At 38.3% G+C, this 20,683-nt stretch overlaps 2 protein-coding genes across 3 annotated transcripts; one reads left to right on the forward strand and one right to left on the reverse strand.

Annotated features, from left to right (window-relative positions):
* The first annotated feature begins 1,045 nt into the window (after nucleotides 1-1,045).
* LOC114152571 (transient receptor potential cation channel subfamily V member 1-like) lies at nucleotides 1,046-8,226 on the forward strand. Its single transcript, XM_028030500.1, has 15 exons — nucleotides 1,046-1,305; nucleotides 1,469-1,623; nucleotides 1,712-1,864; nucleotides 2,003-2,140; nucleotides 3,029-3,324; nucleotides 3,478-3,654; nucleotides 3,732-3,890; nucleotides 3,963-4,055; nucleotides 4,496-4,566; nucleotides 4,916-5,081; nucleotides 5,148-5,214; nucleotides 5,305-5,633; nucleotides 5,703-5,824; nucleotides 6,939-7,060; nucleotides 7,135-8,226. The coding sequence occupies exons 1-15, from the start codon at nucleotides 1,061-1,063 to the stop codon at nucleotides 7,197-7,199; spliced, it is 2,358 nt and encodes a 785-aa protein (XP_027886301.1). The 5' UTR covers nucleotides 1,046-1,060; the 3' UTR covers nucleotides 7,200-8,226.
* A 3,325-nt stretch (nucleotides 8,227-11,551) lies between these two features.
* On the reverse strand, nucleotides 11,552-17,607 carry LOC114152558 (histone-lysine N-methyltransferase PR-Set7-like). Of its 2 annotated transcripts, XM_028030483.1 has the most exons (9): nucleotides 16,486-17,607; nucleotides 15,978-16,138; nucleotides 15,605-15,797; nucleotides 15,156-15,227; nucleotides 14,688-14,759; nucleotides 14,221-14,292; nucleotides 13,862-13,933; nucleotides 13,001-13,102; nucleotides 11,552-12,102 (listed from the first exon to the last, which is right to left on the reverse strand). In XM_028030483.1, the coding sequence occupies exons 1-8, from the start codon at nucleotides 16,600-16,602 to the stop codon at nucleotides 13,052-13,054; spliced, it is 810 nt and encodes a 269-aa protein (XP_027886284.1). In that variant the 5' UTR covers nucleotides 16,603-17,607; the 3' UTR covers nucleotides 11,552-12,102; nucleotides 13,001-13,051. The 2 variants fall into 2 exon arrangements, with proteins under 2 accessions (XP_027886284.1, XP_027886285.1); XM_028030484.1 differs by lacking the exon at nucleotides 14,221-14,292.
* Between the last annotated feature and the right edge of the window lie 3,076 nt (nucleotides 17,608-20,683).

The following is a 20,683-nucleotide window of genomic DNA, read 5'->3' on the forward strand; positions in this document are numbered from 1 at the left end:
AAGATGAAGACGTCATTTAGTTAAAGTAGTGGCTGACAAATAATTCCACAGCTTTCTAGATCTAATGCATAATTTGCAATAATGTCCCGTGATGTTCCCCAACCAAACCAGGAGCCATGTTATGAAGTTTAAAGCAGAAATGACTGAGGAGAGATTTTGTGGATTTAATTTAAAATTAGGACATTGCCAGGGAGCCATGTGGCTCAGTGGTAGAGCATATGCACCATATATGGCATAGAGGTTATGTTCCTCGACAAAGCTGTGTTGGGTTTGATTCCTGACCTCCGGTCATTTCTTGACTTTGAGTTTAATTTTCTGCATAGTAATGAACCCTCTTTCATTTCTGTGCAGATACTATAAGATTGGATTAGGTTGGGGCGTGCTGTGGTGGCGCAGGGGGTTAGCACGCCCCACGTTTGGAGGTCTTAGTCCTCGACACGGACGTGGCGGGTTCGACTCCCGGTCCCGACGACCTTTGCCGCATGTCTTCACCCTTCTTCCTGTCTGCCTACTGTCAAAAGAATTCGAGCCACTAGCGCCGCAAAAACACTTCGGAGAAAAAAAAGAAAAAAAAAAGATTTGATTAGGTTAAGATAAAAAGGGATTTAAAGTTTCAGTTGAAAATTTGCTTATGAAATCAGGTTGCATTTTTAGGTTTTTTGAAAATCCTTAATAACCTCTTTGAGTTTAATCACATTCAAAGTCAAGTTGTTGACATCTCATTGTCAATTAATATTTGCAGTGAGTAATATTACTGGTGTCTACTCTGTAAAGCAAGGGACTGAGACAGCAGCTTTGTGGAACCCCAATCTACAACCAGCTGAGTTAACCTGGATTTGTTCTGTCTCAAAACTATAACCAACTGGTAATTGAACTACACAACTACACAGGCCAAGAGTGGTTAGCTTTCTAATCAAAACTAATTAAAGTATATTGCTAAAACACAACAGTAGTCAAGAAAAGACACCATAGCATGCTTCATAATATTCAGGAGGTATTTACCCAAAAATGATTATACTTTTGTTCCCTTTGAGACCAACTGAACGTTAAAACACTCGTCATGTTTCATTCCAGATTACCAGAGTTTTATGTAAAGATGAGGAAATCAGAGCTTTTTGATTTCCGTCTGGAGGCAGATGACAGAACGGAGGAGGAGAAACGGAAGCAAAAGACACCAAAGAAGGATGGCTTGGCTTCTGCTTTAGGGTTGAGCAAGGAGGCCCCTAAGGCCCCCATGGACACCGACTACCAGGAGGAAATGGAGCCGGTCAAGCCTCAGATCCAATTCAATCTCAACTTTGACAAGTGAGTCTCTGCACACAGACATAAACTGATTCTGCCTTAATTTACCATTACATCACCACATGGGTACTGTGAGCTGTCAAGCCACTTATTACTGATTACCATGGACTAAAAAACTGCTTGATCCACAGTAAACCCTGAGATATGCAACAACTTTTGTTTCCAGAGAGATTCAAGGTGAGGCATCACGGCCAAAGAGAGACAGCTCCACTTTCACCATTGAGCGTCTGTTTGAAGCAGTGGCCAGCAGGGACGTCAACAAACTGGACGGCCTATACCAGTACTTGAATCAGAACATGAAGAAACTCTCTGACTCGCTGTGTAAGTGTGTAAGGTAGCCATAACCCAGCAGGTGTCCCAAACAGCAGATCTGTGTTCTGACTCCCTCAACATGCGGTCACATCTACAGATCAGTCGTACGGTAAAACCGCCCTGATGAAAGCTCTGCTGCACCTCAAAGATGGCAAGAACGAAACCATAGAGGAGCTGGTCAGCGTTTCAGAGAGGATCGGTGACATAAAAGAGTTTGTGAACGCCGCATTCACCGATAGCTACTATAAAGGTCAACTTTCTTCTGAATAAAAGCTTAAACTTGTCAGTCTGCTCTCTTTTTCTATGTTCCACCATTTTGAAGTACCAATTAATAATGTCCTTTTTTGTTTTTAACAACAAAAAATATGTTTTGCTATGTTTATTATAGGTCAAACTGCTCTACATATAGCCATTGAGAGGAGGAGTATGTCCTATGTAAAGCTGCTGGTCAGCAAAGGTGCAGATGTTCATGCCAAAGCCTGTGGGAAGTTTTTTCAGCCTCATGATGGTTCCAACTTCTACTTTGGTAAGTTTGTGGGGAGAAAGTTTGGTTTTGACAAAAAAAAAACAACCAGCTTTGGCCAATTCCAGTGTCTCTGTTAGAAATACAACATCAGAGGATGCAGGAAGACCATTCCAAATTGTTTTTTGGAAGTATGTGGCCATTATTGAGTTGTCACATCATGCAAAAGAGTCACAGTAAAACAGTGTTTTGCTAATATCTCTAAGTCATTTGTGGAGAGTGTAACCAAACTATCATAGAGTTGTAGAGTCATCAAAAACAAACAAAACACCATTGTTTATTAACAATATCTATGAAATGTGGAAAGACGTGGAGTTTTATTTTTACTTGAGTTAAAATTCCCTACCTAGTCAATTCCGTTATTAGAAATGTTCCTGTTTCTCAGCAATTGACATTAGCAACACCTACTGTTTAAAGGAGGGGATAGTTAAGCATAAATAGGCATGACCTGCATCAGATAATGCAGTCATTCAAGGATTAAGCTATTGTAAAGTTTGAACCAGCTCTGAACGACACAGGGCTGGTTTTATCCAGGCTAATTACTCTCTATAATAGCACCACCTAATGCTGGGTAATGGTACTTTTTAACACCTGAGGCGATAGTTGACTGTTATATCACATCTGTTGGTATGCTTTGTCCACTCCAATACCAGTTTTGTTTGGGATTATTATTTTTGACGGAACACCGAAGTGTGTCAACCATCTTACCGGCAATATGAGGTAAAGTTGACAGATTTGGAGGAAGCTCCACTTTATTTTCCCAATTCCTTTGTGAATTTCACCAGTAACGGTTGCCGTGTAACAAACCCTCAGCATGACGCCTCAACCACCATTTCTCAGAGGTAGCACAGTATTTGTTGTGATTCATGTTGTTTAATTATTCCATTACAGGTGAGCTGCCCCTGTCTCTAGCAGCCTGCACAAACCAGCCTGACATAGTGAGCTACTTAATGGAGAATGAGTTTCCAGCGGACGCCAAGATGGCTGACTCTCACGGCAACACAGTGCTGCACGCCCTGGTGTTGGTGGCCGATAACTCGAAGGAGAACACAGAATTCGTAACGGCCATTTATGATCGCATCCTAAAGACCAATGCCCGACTGCATCCCAAGATAAAGCTGGAGGAGAAAGAGAACAATGATGAACTCACACCTCTCAAACTGGCTGCCAAGAATGGCAAGATTGGGGTAAATGCAAACCCAGAGTAACTTTAAAAAGAAATAAGACTAATATGGTTGGAGCCCTCAGTTGTGACTAGAATAGAATCCATTTGTCTCTAACCAGGTGAGTCTGAACTGTCACAGACTGTTTATAACTTCCTTTCTTTTATTTGTCTACAGGTATTTTCTCACATCCTACAAAGGGAATTCCAGGTGAATCACTTCAAGCACTTGTCCCGTAAATTCACTGAGTGGGCTTACGGACCCGTCCACAGTTCTCTGTATGACCTGACCTCTTTGGACACAAACGAGAACAACTCTGTTCTGGAAATTCTAATCTATGGCAGTGAAATTCCCGTGAGTCCCAGCTTTGCAGGCAAACTCAGAAAAACCTTAAGCTGTCATTAAGGTCACAAGGTCGTGTCTCTTCTCAGAACCGCCACGAGATGCTGGAGAAGGAGCCGCTCAGCTGCCTCCTGGAGGATAAGTGGAAGAAGTTTGGACGTGGAATGTTCTTTTTCAACTTCCTGGTCTACCTTGTGTACCTGATCATCTTCACTGTTGTAGCCTACAATAAAAAAGATGCTACACAGGTAAACAGATTTAAACAGTGATTAACAGAACCTGAGACGGACCTGAACTAATGTCTCCTCTGTGTCCCACAGCTTCCGTTTATCCCTGAGGACGCCTGGGATTACCTGTATGTTTCAGGCCAGCTGCTGACTTTACTAGCAAACTGCTATTTCTTTGTCACAGGGGTATGTGAGCCACATTTGGTTTATATCAGCACCTTGTATAGGTTTAAGTTTAGTAAAACCTCTATGACACGTGCCAAACCCAAGGCCTATGGGCCAAATTTGAACCACCATAGTTTTTTATGTGGCCCTCTTGCCTCTAGAGGGCTTCATTAAAAGGACCTTCAAAAAACAGCTTGAAGATAAGTAGAAATGTATTTTATCAATTACATCAAAGCATCTTTATCTGTATGCCACCAAATTACATCAGTGTGAAAACATTCATTATCATTTAATTTTATGAAATGCTCATCAAATGCAGAGATAACTATTTATTAGTTTGTTAATGGGTAGTCTTATCAAAACGTTCGGCCACAACCGGCCCTTTGAGAACATTCATGATCTTGTTGTGGCCCAAAATGAAAATGAGTTAGACATCTTTTTCTATAATGTCATAATCCCAGATTCTAGGCATGACGAGGAAGCGGCCAAAGCTGCAGACACTGCTGATAGATGGATATTATGAGATTCTCTTGTGAGTATCGTTTTCTACTATTATTTTGTTACAGATTTGATCAATAATAGTTTCAGATAGTCTAATATGGAAACACTGTGACATTTTGAGGACTTTACTGGGTGTTGGGTTTTAAACCAACACTTAGCAGATTATAATTATTAAAAGTGTCTTCCTATGCACAATTATACACTACCATATAATTTATTTAGTGATATAAATTCCCAAGTCAAGACATAAGTTTGTGGTTGTAACAAGTAAATATTTGAAACAGTTCACTGGATATGACTATTTCTGCAAAGACAGTAGTGACTACAAGTAAACTTGGGTCACATGCACTGAGTCAATCTAACATCCATGCTGTCGTTAGCTTCGCGCAGGGCTTACTGTTCCTGGTCGCCACTGTTCTGTACTGGGCGGGGAGGCAGGAGTACCTGGGCTTCCTGGTGGTCTGTCTGACTCTCAGCTGGGTGAACATGCTGTACTACTCCAGGGGCAACAAACACATGGGCATCTACAGTATCATGATACAGATGGTAGGGGTCAGCTGCGACTGACGTTGAAGTGGATTGTTTGCCATCTAACTTTTGATTTCTTTGCAGATGATTGTCAGCGATATCCTGCGCTTCTTTTTTGTTTACATCGTTTTCCTCTTGGGATTTTCAGCAGGTATTTTATCTCAGCTCCAGTAAATAGAGAGTTAACTACTCTAGGCTTGTCAGTATTTTCACATGTATTTGTATTTGTCTCTTGTTACAGCCGTGGTCACACTGCTTATGGAACCTCCACTCAAAAACCAAACAAAACAAGGGAGTCCAAGTCCTTCTGATGCCCCCACAACTGATAACAAATGTGTCACAGCTGGCTACAAAAGCGTCCCTCATACCATCCTGCAGCTCTTCAAGTTCACCATAGGCATGGGCGACATCAAGTTCATCCAGGCTCACCAGTACATGGAGGTCTTCTACCTCCTCCTTATTGGCTATGTTGTTCTTTCCTACATCCTGCTGCTCAACATGCTCATAGCCTTAATGAACAACACTGTGAAAAAGACCACTATGGAGAGCGCTGGCATTTGGAGGGTGCAGGTGAGTGAATGCCGTCCACATTGGTGTCTGTTGGAGAGCAGGTATTAAATGGGCTGCTGTCGTCCCCAGAGGGCTCTCACAATCCTGGAGATGGAGAAGCGGCTACTCTGCTGTCTGAAGAAACGTTTTCGCTCTGGGGTGGAGATTACACTCGGCACCGCTTTTGGAGACGATCGTCGAAGGTGTTTCAGGTAGGACTCTTTATGTTTATTTCAGCTACTCAAACATACAAATGGCTGTGGAACCTTTATTTATAGTTTTTGTGACTGATAAAACCTGATTCTTTGCCATCCACCATCCAACTGGATTAAATGATTAAATATATTTATCAATTCATTCCAGTTATCCGTCCTTCCTGGAAAAATTACTAGGGGTTAGAAACCCAGTTAGTGTTTCTAGCACTGATGATGTGAGCCAACAGTGCTAGAAAGACTGTACCCATTGGTGATTTTTAATATTGATTATTCATTATTTTTATTTATTGTTTATATATCTTATTGGCAAACCTTTGGTCAAAGTGATAATGCTCAATATAGCTAGCTTGCACTATGCTGTTATAATGAAGCTTAATATACAATTTAATCCAGTGGAAGAGCATCACTGAAATCTGACCAGGATTTCTATTTGCTAAATGCCACAAAAATGAGATAGGGAATAAATGAGAGGTCTAATTGTCAAAGCTGAATTATGTCACTATGTTGTTTCTCCACCATTATCATATTAAGCAGCACATACATGATCATGATTGACAGCACTGAGACCTTCCTCCTGGCTCTGATTAGTTGTTTTTCACCAGGAGAGGTGCAAATACGCAGATTGCAATAGCATAGAATAATAAATATGTAAAAAAACATTTTAGAAAGATTACATATTTAACAGTTTTAATCTCTTCAAAATCAGAAGTTTACATATTATATTCAGGGTTTCCCCCAGAAAACTTGTTAAACCTAGAGCGCTAGGGCAGTCATTCATCCATCACTGTGATTCTGAGTTAAAAAATGTATAAAGTCGACAGGAAATTTGGAAATATATGACTTGATAATTATGTGTTATTGGAATTCTGGAAGATTAATACCTAAACACCAACTATAAAGTCTTAAAACAAATGCAATCTTTAAAAATTTTAATGTTTAGCCTGGTGGGGGCACAAGTAAACCCTGGTGGCCCGCCAGGCTTACAATACACTGGGGGAAACCCTGGTATTAGTGAGGAAAAAAGTGTTCACAGGGTTTCAAGCTATTTAGAGCTATCCCAGGTGTTGCATAGCTGGAAATAACGGTAGCATGTGTCGCCTTGTCTCCTTAGGGTCGAGGAAATGAACTGGAATAAATGGAACACCAACCTGGTCAACATCAGTGAGGATCCAGGATGCTGTGATCGGAGCCAGCAGTCTGATTTGGATAGCCCTTCCAGAGGATTTACCATAGGTTTGAAAAACTATTCTTTTCTCCAATACTGAATATTTTCAGATCTTGTAATATTTCCTTGTGTTTTTTCACAGGGAGAAGCTGGAGAAGCTTTTTCATAGAGAGCACAGTGAGGAGGAGGACGTCTCAGTTCACTTAGGTGAGCTCTCATCCTGTATATCTGAAGAGAAAGAAGAAGAAGAAAAAGAAGAAGAAGTTAAACATGGATGCCTGGCTTGAATGATATGATCAACAAGGTTTCCCAACTCAAACATATTGTTGTGTAAAAAAGAAAAACCTGAACTGGTTCCCGATCTGACTTGGAAGTGTTTGTTTATTGTGAATATGGCTGTTGTATTGACCATTTGAAAACAAAAAAAACCCCAAAAACTTGACTGATCAAACTGAAGGCACACAATGAAATGATCACTTGAGGCGCCATGGATTTGTGGTTTACGCAGCGCAAAAAGGTTGAAATTGCACTTGGTGTTTATTTCAAGTTGCAGGCAAACAATAACCCTGGCATAGGGTTACTTGCTGCCTCTCCTGCTCTGACTCCTGCATGACTGGCTGCCTCGCCCACTGGCTGACTGACAGAAATCTATTTTACCACCTATGTGTATACGAATCTATGTGAACCCAACACATTTATACGACAAGTCAAAGATAAATAAGTATACACACCACGCAAATTTTTTTATTTGTCTAAAGCAGTATGTTGTTGCATAAGGAGTGACTAAAAGCATGTAATGTTACAAAATACTGGAAACACAGGGACCCAGAACAAAACAAAACCAGGTGCAAAAAGAAGCAGGCTATAGCAGTGAAGTGAGGGGAGCAACCAGCAAGGAGTGACAGCAGACGTGTTTAAATACTGGGAGGCTGAATGATGGAACAAAAGACCAGGGCTGATTAGCTAATGGGTTGCAGGTGTGATGAGAGAGCAGAAGGCAGGTGCTCTACATGAGTGCACCAGCAGGTGCAGGTGAAACAGGAAGTCAGTTAATCATTATCACCATTAATGCATTGTTCTCTTCATGCTTACACATTTTAAATAATCAAGTCAGTTTTTGTCAGATTGTGTCCACTAGAGAACCTTTCTGCCATCAGCTGTCTGAAGTCTAACAAAGCTGATCTGATGAATGCACGACAGTCTTTTATGAAATTAAATGTCCCATATTCCTGTTCTGAAATTGTCCTCATTACCTTTGAGCACAAAAGAAGCTTAAAATAGAAAATGGTATTTACCAATGTGTCACTGCAAGTATATTGTAATATATTCAAATATGTTAATTTTAATAATACATTTTTGAATACATTGAATATATATATATATATATATATATATATATATATATATACACACATATATATGACTTATGGAAATATTTTGCTTAATGTATTGAATGATATTTTCCAATATGCTGCGTCATATTTTTGTTTTGTGAATGACCTTTGCCCCATGACAGCTGATTTCACACCTCCTGACTCTCCTCAGCTTGAGTCCTACATCTCCTACTTCCCCTCAGCATGCTGCTACCACCATATATTTTTTAAGGTTTGTTCAGCTCTGTGGTACTGGTCAGAGACAGGAACGTGGGTTATGAGAGAGGGGAAAGACAATAGTCACCAGGCCGGGATTCAACCCTGTGAAAGGCAGAACCTGCGTTGGTGTTTGGTTTTTGTAATTATTAATAACTGTAATCAATAATTTATTATTTGTTAAAGTAATAAAATTAATATTATTTAGTTTAATTGGGGTACCAACTCCAGCATCCCTTGAATCATAAGCCAAACTCAGTCTCTTGTGAAGGAATGAGTTCAGAAACTCTTCACACAACCAGGAATGATCACTGACACAAGTATTTCTAATCAAGTATGAGAATTTATTAACAAAATAGCCCAACTTTATAGCTGAATTATCCATAATGGATTCCAACAACATGGAAGCAGAACAACTTTAATGGACACTGTAGAGTCATTGATCATTTTGCCATGAGGTCATAGTGAAAATAAATGATTTCTTTACATTTGACCTGCACATTTAATGGAGCAGTGGTCCTCCATCCAGGTCTGTGCTCTGCTTCATCGGTTTCACTCTCTTACACAAAATTCATAATGAAGAGGAAAGAAAATTAGATTTTTATTTGTTTCAGTTGTTGTTGAAGCTTGAAGGTAAAAATAAAAGTCTAAAATCAACATCTTTTAATCAGCAATTTCAAACTGAAGAAAGTAAACCATTATGTTTACTTTAAATAACTCTGAAATAATTTTACTACTATGTTTATACAAATCAAAGGTCCACTGGATAAATAAATATGTAAAGGCAGAATAGTCTGCTGAGGAGTCTTTTCAGTGAAATGTACGACAGCATCATCTGCATACATCTTTGCAATTTTCAAGCATTTTTATATCTATTTGAGGAGTTCAAAGCCAGCATTAAGTATTTTGTCATCCATGCACCTGCATCCAAGCTTGCTCAACAGTTGCACAATTTACTAGCTGCTTCTGACGGTGCCCCTCTGGTGTAGTTCCTGTTCTGTTTTTAATATATTTCACATCCACTGGCCAAACATTAGAAGAAGCAACTATTAGCCAATTCTCAGTCAGGCTGAAAATGACCTGGATGTCTCCGTCTTTTCCTTATTCTTACTGTTTATTTTAATTAAGGCGGTATGAAGTCCCTGCTGCCCAGGTGAATGATCAGTTTTGGATTCTGTTGTTTGTGATCGTTCAGACTGAAAGAATGAGAGGAATATGATGAATGGTTTTCAAACCTCTTAAAAATGAAAATTGGAGTAAATCCAAATCACAGGCTGTAGGAATAAACATGGCCATGATCAAGAGGTTGAATATCCAAGTATCTCTTTTTTCTTTTTGGTTGAAATTTACATAATTAAACATTCAAAATGTTTATTTTTGTGTTTTTGACCTGAGGTTTATTGAAATCGAAGCATCAAATATGCTACTTTCAGATTTCAGTGTTCTCTCTAGACTCCATTGAGCAACAAAGCTAACAGTATAATTAACTTTGTGACAGGATTTATGTCATTTGTTTGAACATTTTTAGTGTAATAATCCTTCATTTGGCAGATCCTATGCAGTTATACCTTTTCTCATCCACTAAAATCAGGGTCAAGTTTTCATTGTTTGAATTTTTCATTGTGTTCATCCGCTCTATTGATCCAACTTCCTTCCATTGTTCAGCTGTTTTACTGTGGAGTACCAAAATGTTCGAGTTGGTGCTATGATTGTATTTAACTCTATTGTTTCTGTCTTGTGACTTCAAACTTCTATTTACGCAATCAAGGCTAGGATTGGATAAATATCCAATATCTTCATCTCAATATTTTTCCAATGTAACCATTTCACCAGAAACCATCAGCTTAACTGAGCTGCGTCGATATTTTTGAAACAGTGAGCGCCATTCTCCATCAGGTAATTTTCTCTTTAAGGTGATTCTGGAAATAACCGTTTTGAAGCCATGAGTTACCACAGATACTGATTTTGGAGTTAGGTATTTGACTAGGCCATTCTAGCAGACGAACAGGCTTTGATCTGTCGTATTCAATTGCAATCCTGGCTGAATGCTTTGGCTCATCGTCCTGCTGGAAGACGAACCTCCTGACCGCCCCAATCCTTCTTCATCCTCTTCTGGTGTTTAGTTTCATCCGTTTCCTCATGAACTAAAGGGGTGGTATTTCTTCTGAGTTGGTGTGTTCAGGATGATGTGCTGAATACAACGTATAATTTTATTCTCATTTGACCAGAGCACCTTGTTTCACGTTGTTACTGTGTCCCCTATGAATTTTGTCAATGCAGGTTTTCTTCTAGTGAAAGATCGGTAGATCGCTGAAGTTCCACCAGAGTTAAGATACGCCTCTCAGCAGCTTCCCTGATCTTGATAAACACATAAAATTTGAATAAAACACATTAAACCTTACATCTCTAACTAAATGTGAAAAGGTTAAAGAGGTGACTGATTGCTATCAGTCGATTTGGTCTCAATATCTATCAATTTCTCATAACTCCACCGAATGTTATGTGTTTAAAAAAAAACTATGCTCCTCACAAACAAATGATCTTGGGTAGTTTGTTTGGAAGTGGCACAGTAGTTGCACCATCTTATGCTTCCAATATGCTTTCATGGTCTGTGCACAATTTAACCGTTAAAGAAAAGGAAGTCAACATTATTCATGAAGACTAACCTAAGTGACGCTGGTTGGCAGCTCTCAAACCACAAAGAGTCACAGGACCAGAGCAGCTTTGACAACACACACACACACACACATACTGGTTTTGGTGGATTAGAGGGGCACTTTTTTCAAACCAGTTTTTTGCAACACTAAACAGTCACCCCTTTCCACTTGTGCTAGGAAGACCTACTAAGTTGTCAAAAATCTTGTTTGAGTTACACAACATAGATCTCACTTGAAAATTTAGATACACACATCAGAACTCAAAATACAAGAACCTGACGCAATGCTGTATTAAAAGGACAAACGATAATGAGGTGCTTGGCTCCGCCCATGACACCAACAGTAATTGTCAGGGCCAACTTTATTTATCAGGACCACGGCATACACAAACATGAAATGTATTTGTATTAAGTCCAAACATGGAAATATGGAATATAACTACGCAGAAAGTGGACTGCATTTACAGCACCTTCTGCTCTAAGAACTAGAGCAACAATTCTATTTGTGAACATAAAGGAAAATCTGTGAATGCCAAAATTAAATGAATTACAGGTCTATTGTTAAATCAAAAAGATAAAACAAATTGTGTGAACAAGATGAACTTACTCATAGTATCAGTAGAAATACTGGATTAATTTATTGAAAGTACTTTCAATGTTACACCCTGATTTCTCACAAAATCTCTTATGTTTTGGATATCACAACTAGCTAGAGCAGGATCCTCAGCCTTTTTGCATTGCTGGCATTCTATCATAGTGGCCAGTTGTCCTTTCTTGATGTGTTCACCAAAGTGCCTCATGACCGCAGCAACCTCTACGGGAGACCATGGATGCTTTTTTGCTCTCCTAGCACTTTCCAGAGATGCTAGAAAAAAGACAAATAATTCATTATTAAAAACCAACTCCAATTGTTAATTTTTCTTTGTTATAAATTATGTAATGCCTGTTTATTCCCCTTTTCAAATGAGCATTCATAAAGAACTTACATTAGTGGGACAAGCTACAGAAATGAGCATGTAGGTTGCACCGATGAAAATTAATTTCTGCAAATGCCAAACAGCTTATACTGCTGTTAACACTTGGTATGGTTGCTTGGTATGTATGACTGATTATTTGACTGAATTCTGGAAAAACAAATATTTTTCATAATCTAAAATTGCATTTGTTTGACAAACAGGCCTCAGCAGCTGGTGAAGAACCATCCAAAGCCAAAAGACTTGTTCTTCCTTCTCATGCTGGTTCCGAGTCTTTTTTCCAGTGAAAGAGATCCCACTCAGAACCATCTCACTGATTCCACCAAAATACATTTCTGTACAGGTGCAGCATCAGCAAAGGCCCATTGATTGATATCTCTGATTTCCTTAAACCAGAGATTAACCAAATTTAACATCTTAAATTTGGTGAATATCTTAAAATTAACAAAATTTAAAGATATATTCCAATTACTTTGCTTATTACAGTTTTGTGGTGCTTTGCTACTTTGAAAAAATATAACTATGTGAATGTATTTCAGATTAAGATTGGCATAGAGAAAGTAGTATAAACAGTCCCATTACTCATCACTAAATTAGATTTTCTAGCATCTGAACATTGACTATGTGAAAGTTTATCATTTTAATACAAGGTACAGTTTTATATGGTATGTGCATGGTCATCCTATTGCCTTTCAGTGGTGTGGATCATTACTTTTGACCATGCTTCAGTTGTGCTTTTGAGCTTAAGTAGATTGGTGTTTCTTGACTTGTGTAGGTGTGGTGACTTACCAGAATTTTTATTTGTGTTCATTTTTCTGCGGGGCTCTATGTCCTTCCGTTTTAGTTTTCTGTTGAGTTCTTTCCCCTTACCATCTCTGTGTTTACTTTGTGCTGAAAAGAAGAACATATAAAAAAATAATGGTCTGGATGAGCATTTATTTGTTGTAGGTAGGTTCCTTAAACTGTGAAGTCCAAAACACTCCTTTATGGGGTTAATCAACTGAAAAGTAAAGAACACTTGCTTAATGTACAGTAAGTCTGTTCCCAATGTAGAAAACAGTCCTCCTAATTCCTGCACATTACATGTTGAATATTACACAGGACCTGTGTGTCTGTGCACTTCTACATGTAACTTTCATTCTTTTGTACTTGCAATTTCAAAACTCAGTCCTCCTGATATCACCACCTTACATGATGACTATTACACAAGACCTGTGCGTTTGAACAGTAGTTAATATAATTTCAATGACTTCATTTTAGAAAATAAGTTGGTCGTTGGAGACCAATAGTACCACTGGAGGGTTGGTTAAACAGGATCTGCATGCATCCACGTCACCAGCCTGATATAGTTCATTTTTGAAAATCTGAAATGTAAAGACCACTCACTAATTGTGAGTTTGTTCCCAATGTAGAAAACAGTCCTCCTTATTCCGGGACCTTACATTTGAGTATTACACAGGACCTGTGTGTATGGGCGTTTCTACATGTCACTTTCATTCTTATGTACTTGTAATTTCAAACCTCTGTCCTCCCTTTTTAGGCAGCTTACATGTCAAGTATTACACAAGACCTATGTGTTTGAACAGCACTTAATATCGTTTCAATTACTTTATTTTAGAAAATAAGTTGGTCGTTGGAGACCAAAATTACCTCTGCAGGGTTGGTTGAACAGGTTCTGCATGCATCTACCTCACCAGCCTGACACAGCTCATCTTTGGAAATCTGAAAAGTAAAGAACACTCACTGAATGTGAGTTTGTTCCCAATGTAGAAAACAGTCCTCACTATTCCAGCACATTACATGTTGAGTATTACACAGGACCTGTGTGTATGGGTGTTTTCACATGTAACTTTTATTCTTATGTACTTGTAATTTCAAATCTCTGTCCTCCCTTTTTAGGCAACTTACATATCAAGTATTACACAAGACCTATGGGTTTGCACAGAACTTAATATTGTTTCAATGACTTTATTTTAGAAAATAAGTTGGTTGTTGGAGACCAAAATTACCTCTGGAGGGTTGGTTGAACAGGATCTGTACGCATCCACATGACCAGCCTGACACGGTTCTTCTATGGAAATCTGAAATGTAAAGAACACTTGCTGAATGAGAGTTTGTTCCCAATGTAGAAAATAGTCCTCCTTATTCAGCCACATTACATGTTGAGTATTACACAGGACCTCTGTGTATGGGCGTTTCTACATGTCACTTTCATTCTTCTGTACTTGTAATTTCAAACCTCAGTCCTCCTTATTCTGGCACCTTACATGATGAGTATTACACAGGACCTGTGTGTATGGGCGTTTCTACATGTAACATTCATTCTTTTGTACTTGTAATTTCAAACCTCAGTCCTCCCTTTTTATGCAGCTTACATATCAAATACTAGACAACACCTGTGTGTTTGAACAGTACTTAATATCCTTTCAATGACTTAATTTTAGAAAATAAGTTGGTTGTTGGACACCAAAATTACCTCTGGAGGGTTGGTTGAACAGGATCCGCATGTATCCACGTCACCAGCCTGACACCTTTCATCTTTGGAAATCTGAAATGTAAAGAACACTCACTGAATATGAGTTTGTTCCCAATGTAGAAAACAGTCCTCCTTATTCCAGCACATTACATGTTGAGCATTACACAGGACCTGTGTGTATGGGCGCTTCTACATTTAACTTTCAGTCTTTTGTACTTGTAATTTCGAAACTAAGTCCTCCTTATTCTGGTACCTTACATGTTGAGTATTACACAGGACCTGTGTGTATGGGCGCTTCTAAATGCAACTTTCAATTCTTCTGTACTTGTAATTTCAAACCTCAGTCCTCCCGTTTTATGCAGCTTACATGTCAAGTATTACACAAGTCCTGTGTGTTTGAACAGTACTAAATATCATTTCAATCACTTTATTTTAGAAAATATGTTGGTCGTTTCAAACCAAAATTACCTCTGGAGGGTTAGTTGAACAGGATCCGCATGCGTCCACGTCAACAGCCTGACACAGTTCATCTTTGGAAATCTGAAATGAAGGGATGTACACTGAATGAGTCCGTACTTCTAAACCTACTACTGAATGAACCTGTCCAGCTGATTGTTAACCAGAACCTTTGTGTATTGACACTGCAAAATATATCTCCTGCTATAAAATGTTCATAAATATAAGGTTAGAATAAATTAATTTACATATGACAGTTTCTAGCATTTTGGATAGCACTGAACCAAGTTGAAATATTGGTCTGATTAAGTCTTTCTCCAAAATCTGTTTTTTTAGGCACTGCTAATCACTTCTTGTTTTCAACTATAATGAAACTCTGTACTACAACATGACATATCCTTCAAAAATGTCTTCAATGCTAGTAAAATGACTTGTGATAGAATTTTCACTCTTATCAATACCTTTCTTCTCCATGGCCAGTCAGAATCACCATAAATATAAGTGATTTCTTCCCCAGGACCAATATCTTTGAGTGCAAATAAACAAAGATGAGGTCTTCCATCCACCCTTGTAACTTTCAATTTGCTGTTTGGGTTCATCTCTTCATCATTTACCAGCCTCCCCAATGATCCATCCTCTCTGGCAGCATCAACACTAAAATATTAAGTAAGCAATAAGAATAATTATACCATGCAAGGGAAAGGATTTTGCATGTTTGCATGTCGGAAGAATATTCCTCCACCAACTAAAACTACTTTTACTGATGAAGCTGAAAATGTTTACATCACTTTGTTTAAATATAAAATAAAAAACAACCTTAAAACAGTCACATACCAAAGCTGTTGTCCATTGAACTTGAAATCAAACATAAAAGCCTTGAGTGCATCATGGTAAATTTTCAATCGGTTTTCTTGTTCCTTTCTACTTATGACTTCCCCTCTGTACTCAATAAGAATCTCCTTTTTGAAAGCACCGGCAACTGAACACACCCCGACCTGTAGGTAAACATAAGGAGTAAAGTAGAATAAACTTTAAACAATGCAGATCTTTCAAACAGTAGCAAATGCGATTAACATTTTTCAAAATCACTTAATTGATCTAATTTGATGTCTTTCTGTGATTACATAAACATTTGTTTGTCAACAGAATGGTGCTTCTAAATGTCACTCATTCTTTTGTACTTGTAATTTCAAAACTCAGTCCTCCTTTACATATATATATATATATATATGTTAATAATGTGCGGTATAAAAATAGTTTAAATGTCAAAACGCAAGATTAAAGAAAAAAGCAATCCTTCAATAAACTCTGGAATCATGTGCATAATAAAGTCACAACTCACCTTTAAATGAATTAATGTATTTTCATCAAATCCCTCTTTATCTTCACCTAAGGAGCAATAATAACTGGCATCATGTTTGGGATTTCTTTTTGCTCTCTGAGACCTTGTTGCTGACATCTCCTGCAAAGATCAGAGTAACGTGCTGTTGAGTAACAACATGACACTGTACACCAGGGGTGTCAAACTCCAGGCATCGAGGGCCAGTGTACTGCAACTTTTAGATGTTCCTCTGGTCCAAAATACCTGAATTATATGACTGAATTAGCTTCTAAGTGCAGTCAAGTTGATGACCTGCTGATAACCACCCCATTTGATCCAGCCGTGTGGCATCACAGACACATCTAAAAGTTGCTGGACACAAGCCCTCAAGAACTTGAGTTTGACACCTCTGCTGTACACAATATGATTTGATGCTATTGTATGAGAAAATGCTGTATTGAAGTACACAGTATTACATAATTGACTTTCTATTGACAAGTTCTCAATACCTTCAAATATTAAAACATTATCTTAATACTAATGATTATTACCTAGATAATTTGTGCCTGTGAAAGAATATCACTCACTGATACACAGAAAATGACCAAATACAGTTTTGTCTAATTCTGGAGTGAGTCACCTTCCCTTTAAACTCTGGTACGCTGACTAAGATGGTTGGTAAGAACTAGCTAAACTGCAGCAAATCAGATGCTTTGGTGTATCCAAACATCAAGTAACCTACAACATTCTTCAGAATTACAATGTTACATATCGTAAGAGAGTCTGTATGAGTCTTACCTCTTCCTCCAAGCAAAAGAAGTTCTATTAGCACTAATTGCTTGCACCTGGTCTTGACGGACTGTACCACGTTGATAGAGGAGGAGGGGTACAACAAAAGGAGAAATCCATTTTGTTTTGGAAGCATACAAGGTTTGATTTTTTTCAGGAACAAGAAAATTAATTTATTTGAGTAATATTTTGTAACTTTCCTTCAATATTTCAAAGTTAAATAGTTTATCATACATTTTTATTTAATTAGGAGGCAGCAGTCAGATGGTATCTCCCACCAGCAATGTTTCATCATTTAAAAGGAAAGTCACTTCTTTTAATCATTTCTGTTCAATCAATTAATCAAGTTTACTTGTATAGCATATTTCAGCAGCAGTGCAGTTCAGTTTATATCATAAAAACAAAAACTGTTGTCTAATGACAGACACAACACCAGCAGAAAATGGTTGTCTGTTGTACCTGCCTACAGACAAATTAGACTACCTAATCTGCATGTAGGCAGAGTAGCAACATTGAGATAATGACAAAATATCAATTTTTAAAGTTTTGTGCTAACAGTAACATAAGTAATCATATTTTTGGCACTTTAAATATTATTTAAATAAATGCTTTTTATTTTTATATTTGTAATTCTGTATTACTCCATGAATAGTTATCCCTTCTTTCAAATTCAAAAATACTTTATTGATCCTAAAAGGGAAATTAAATTAAAAAAAGCTTGGGTCCTCTACCACAGGCCTTGGAGTCTGAGTGGTCTTCACGGTATATTAGCAGTTCCCAAGGGTGTGCTTCTCTGCATCATGCATTCCAATTTATTTCTAGGTATTTGTTTGAGCCACTCTTCCAGTTTAGGGGTTATCACCCTGAGGGTTTCAGTGGCCAAAGGCACTACTGTTGCCATCACCTTCCTCACTCTTTTAACCTCCTATCATGCATGGCATGCATTATTAATTCGTCTTCGATATTTGGGCTGATTGGGACCTAATGATTCCAAAAACAAAGAATTATCTTTCTACATGATATGTGGACATCATTTTTTTTTTCAGAAAAATATTTATTCATTTTAAATCACCATATTTAGCGCCTTTGTAAATCTCTACAGTTGCTAACTTTTGTAAACTTACACCACAACAATAAACACTGAACATCTTGGGTCTAGCCTGTAATGTGTTATAATCTTCCACCACCACTAAGTCATAAAATAATGACCTAACATGCAGACACCAGACCCCATGTAGAGCAAAATTTAGTATTGTGGACTAGACAGCCCAAAATAAGTCATCCACTTATATGGAAAATGTTTTTCTCAGGTTCCAGGAGGATGATGCTTTTTATGAGCCTTTGGTATTTCTCTAGTTTTTTCTGTCCCTTCTGATAATTTGGGATAGCTTTATCATTACAACTGCTTTGCTCTGCTGCTCAGTGATCACCATGTCCAGTTGGTTTACTTTTCCCATTTGTCTTTCTGTATCTGGAAGTCCCACACGATCTTAGTTTGTTCATTTTCTACCACCATATGTGGCATTTTCGATTTTATCGAGGTGTGTTCAAGGTTACATTCCCTTCAGATGTTTCTTTACACTATTCCGGGTACTTGGTTGTGGCATTCCATGTATTCTTTTCATGTTACCATCTTACATCCTGGATTTAGATACTAGATTGTCTCAGGGGACTCTGCATATCATGCACCCAAGATCTTGCTTGGTATTATAGAGGGCCGCTATTGCTCTGGTGCTAGGCACCTGCTTATGTGCCACCATGAATACTACCTCTGTGCTGTGTTTCAGTCTAAGTCTTTCTGTCCATTGGTAGTATTGTTTACTCTTTGTTGTAAAACACCCTGTTGTTATGGTTGTGCATCATAACAAATATGAAAAATATTTCCAAAAATCAGTCCAAATACACAGTATCCAAAACAAGAAGGAACTGTCCAAACAAAAGCTATTTTTCCCCCAGAAAGGCAGGAATGAAAGTTTAAAAGTAAAATTATCAATGAAAGAACAGAACTACTCCAATGTGCTACAACCTGAGCAGCACAATTTTCCATGCATCATCAGCAGCTTTTGTATTCTTATATCAGTGGACTGAATTTCCTCCCTTTTCCATCTTATCATCCCAGCAGGCTATATGATAACTGTGAATGCATAGCTGTTGATTGTCTGGACCTTGTTTCTCTCATTGGACTTGCCTTACTTATTGTAGGTACAGTGGCTTGCATAAGTGTCCATAGCCCTTGAACCTTTCTATTTTGTCACATTACAACCGCAAACATATTTTTACAGAATTCTATGGGAAAGACAAACACAAAGTGGTATACATTTGTGAAGTAGAGACAAAACTATACATGATTCAAAACATTTTTTACAAATGAAAGCTGAAAAGTGCAGTGTGCAAAAGTGTTCAACCCCCTTTCCCTAAGTGCAACCAATTGCCTTCAGAAGTTGCCTGATGACTACTAATGACTAAATAGAGTCCACCTGTGTGTAATCTAATCTTAGTAAAAATTCAACTCCTCTATGACTGCCTCAAAGGTTGGTTAAGAGAATATTTAGGAGCAAACAGCATCATCAAGTCCAAGGAACACATCAGACAGGTCAGGGATAAAGTTGTGGGGAAGCTTAAAGCAGGCTTAGGCTATAAACATGTTTTCCAAGCTTTGAATATCTCACAGAGTACTGTTCCACAAATAATCTGGAAATGGAAAGAGCATGGCACAGCTGTGAACCTACCAAGACAAGGCCATCCACCTAAACTTACAGGCTGAATAAGAAGAGCACTGATCAGAGATGCAACCAAGAGGTCCATGGTGGCTCTGGACCAAATGCAGAGATATCCACACCTCAGATGGGGGAATCTGTTCACAGTACAACTATTAGTCATGCACTGCACAAATGTGGTTTTCTGGAAGAGTGGCAATAAAAAAGCCATTATATAAAGAAAACCATAAGAAGTCCCATTTGCAGTTCGCCAGAAGCCATGTTGCGATACAGCAAAAATGATAAGACAAGACCAAAATTGAACTTTTTGGCAAAAATACAAAGCACTATTTGTGGCAGAGAACGGACACTGTACATCACTCTGAACACACCTTCCCCACTAACAAACATGGTGGTGGCAGCATCATGCTCTGGTGGTGCTTCTTTTCTTCAGGGACAGGAAAGATTGTAAGATGGATTGAGCCAAATACAGGGCAATTTTGGAAGAAAACCTGCTGGAGTCTGCAAAAGACTTGAGGCTGTGGTGGAGGTTCACCTTCCAGCAGGACAATGACCCTAAACATAAAGCCAGATCTATAATGGAATGGTTTAAATCAAAACATATTTATGTGTTAGAATGGCAAAGTCAAAGTCTAGACATAAATTCTGCTTCAAAATGCTTGGTTTTGGGGACGCAGAGCAGACCAGAATCAACAAAATGTTATTAGTGGAGT

The sequence above is a fragment of the Xiphophorus couchianus genome, chromosome 11 (assembly GCF_001444195.1).
Source record: "Xiphophorus couchianus chromosome 11, X_couchianus-1.0, whole genome shotgun sequence".
NCBI classification, from domain to species: Eukaryota; Metazoa; Chordata; class Actinopteri; order Cyprinodontiformes; family Poeciliidae; genus Xiphophorus; species Xiphophorus couchianus.

What these genes read in the sequence shown, in the direction of transcription:
- LOC114152571 (XM_028030500.1), top strand. Translation starts at nt 1,061, where the DNA reads ATGTTTCATTCCAGATTACCAGAGTTTTATGTAAAGATGAGGAAATCA. An exon ending in GAAACTCTCTGACTCGCTGT is followed by an intron (nt 1,624 to 1,711) that starts GTAAGTGTGTAA and finishes TCACATCTACAG; the next exon opens with ATCAGTCGTACGGTAAAACC. An exon ending in GGATATTATGAGATTCTCTT is followed by an intron (nt 4,567 to 4,915) that starts GTGAGTATCGTT and finishes TGCTGTCGTTAG; the next exon opens with CTTCGCGCAGGGCTTACTGT.
- LOC114152558 (XM_028030483.1), bottom strand. Translation starts at nt 16,602, where the DNA reads ATGTCAGCAACAAGGTCTCAGAGAGCAAAAAGAAATCCCAAACATGAT. An exon ending in GTTCAACTAACCCTCCAGAG is followed by an intron (nt 14,760 to 15,155) that starts GTAATTTTGGTT and finishes TTTACATTTCAG; the next exon opens with ATTTCCAAAGATGAAAGGTG. An exon ending in GTTCAACCAACCCTCCAGAG is followed by an intron (nt 14,293 to 14,687) that starts GTAATTTTGGTG and finishes TTTACATTTCAG; the next exon opens with ATTTCCATAGAAGAACCGTG.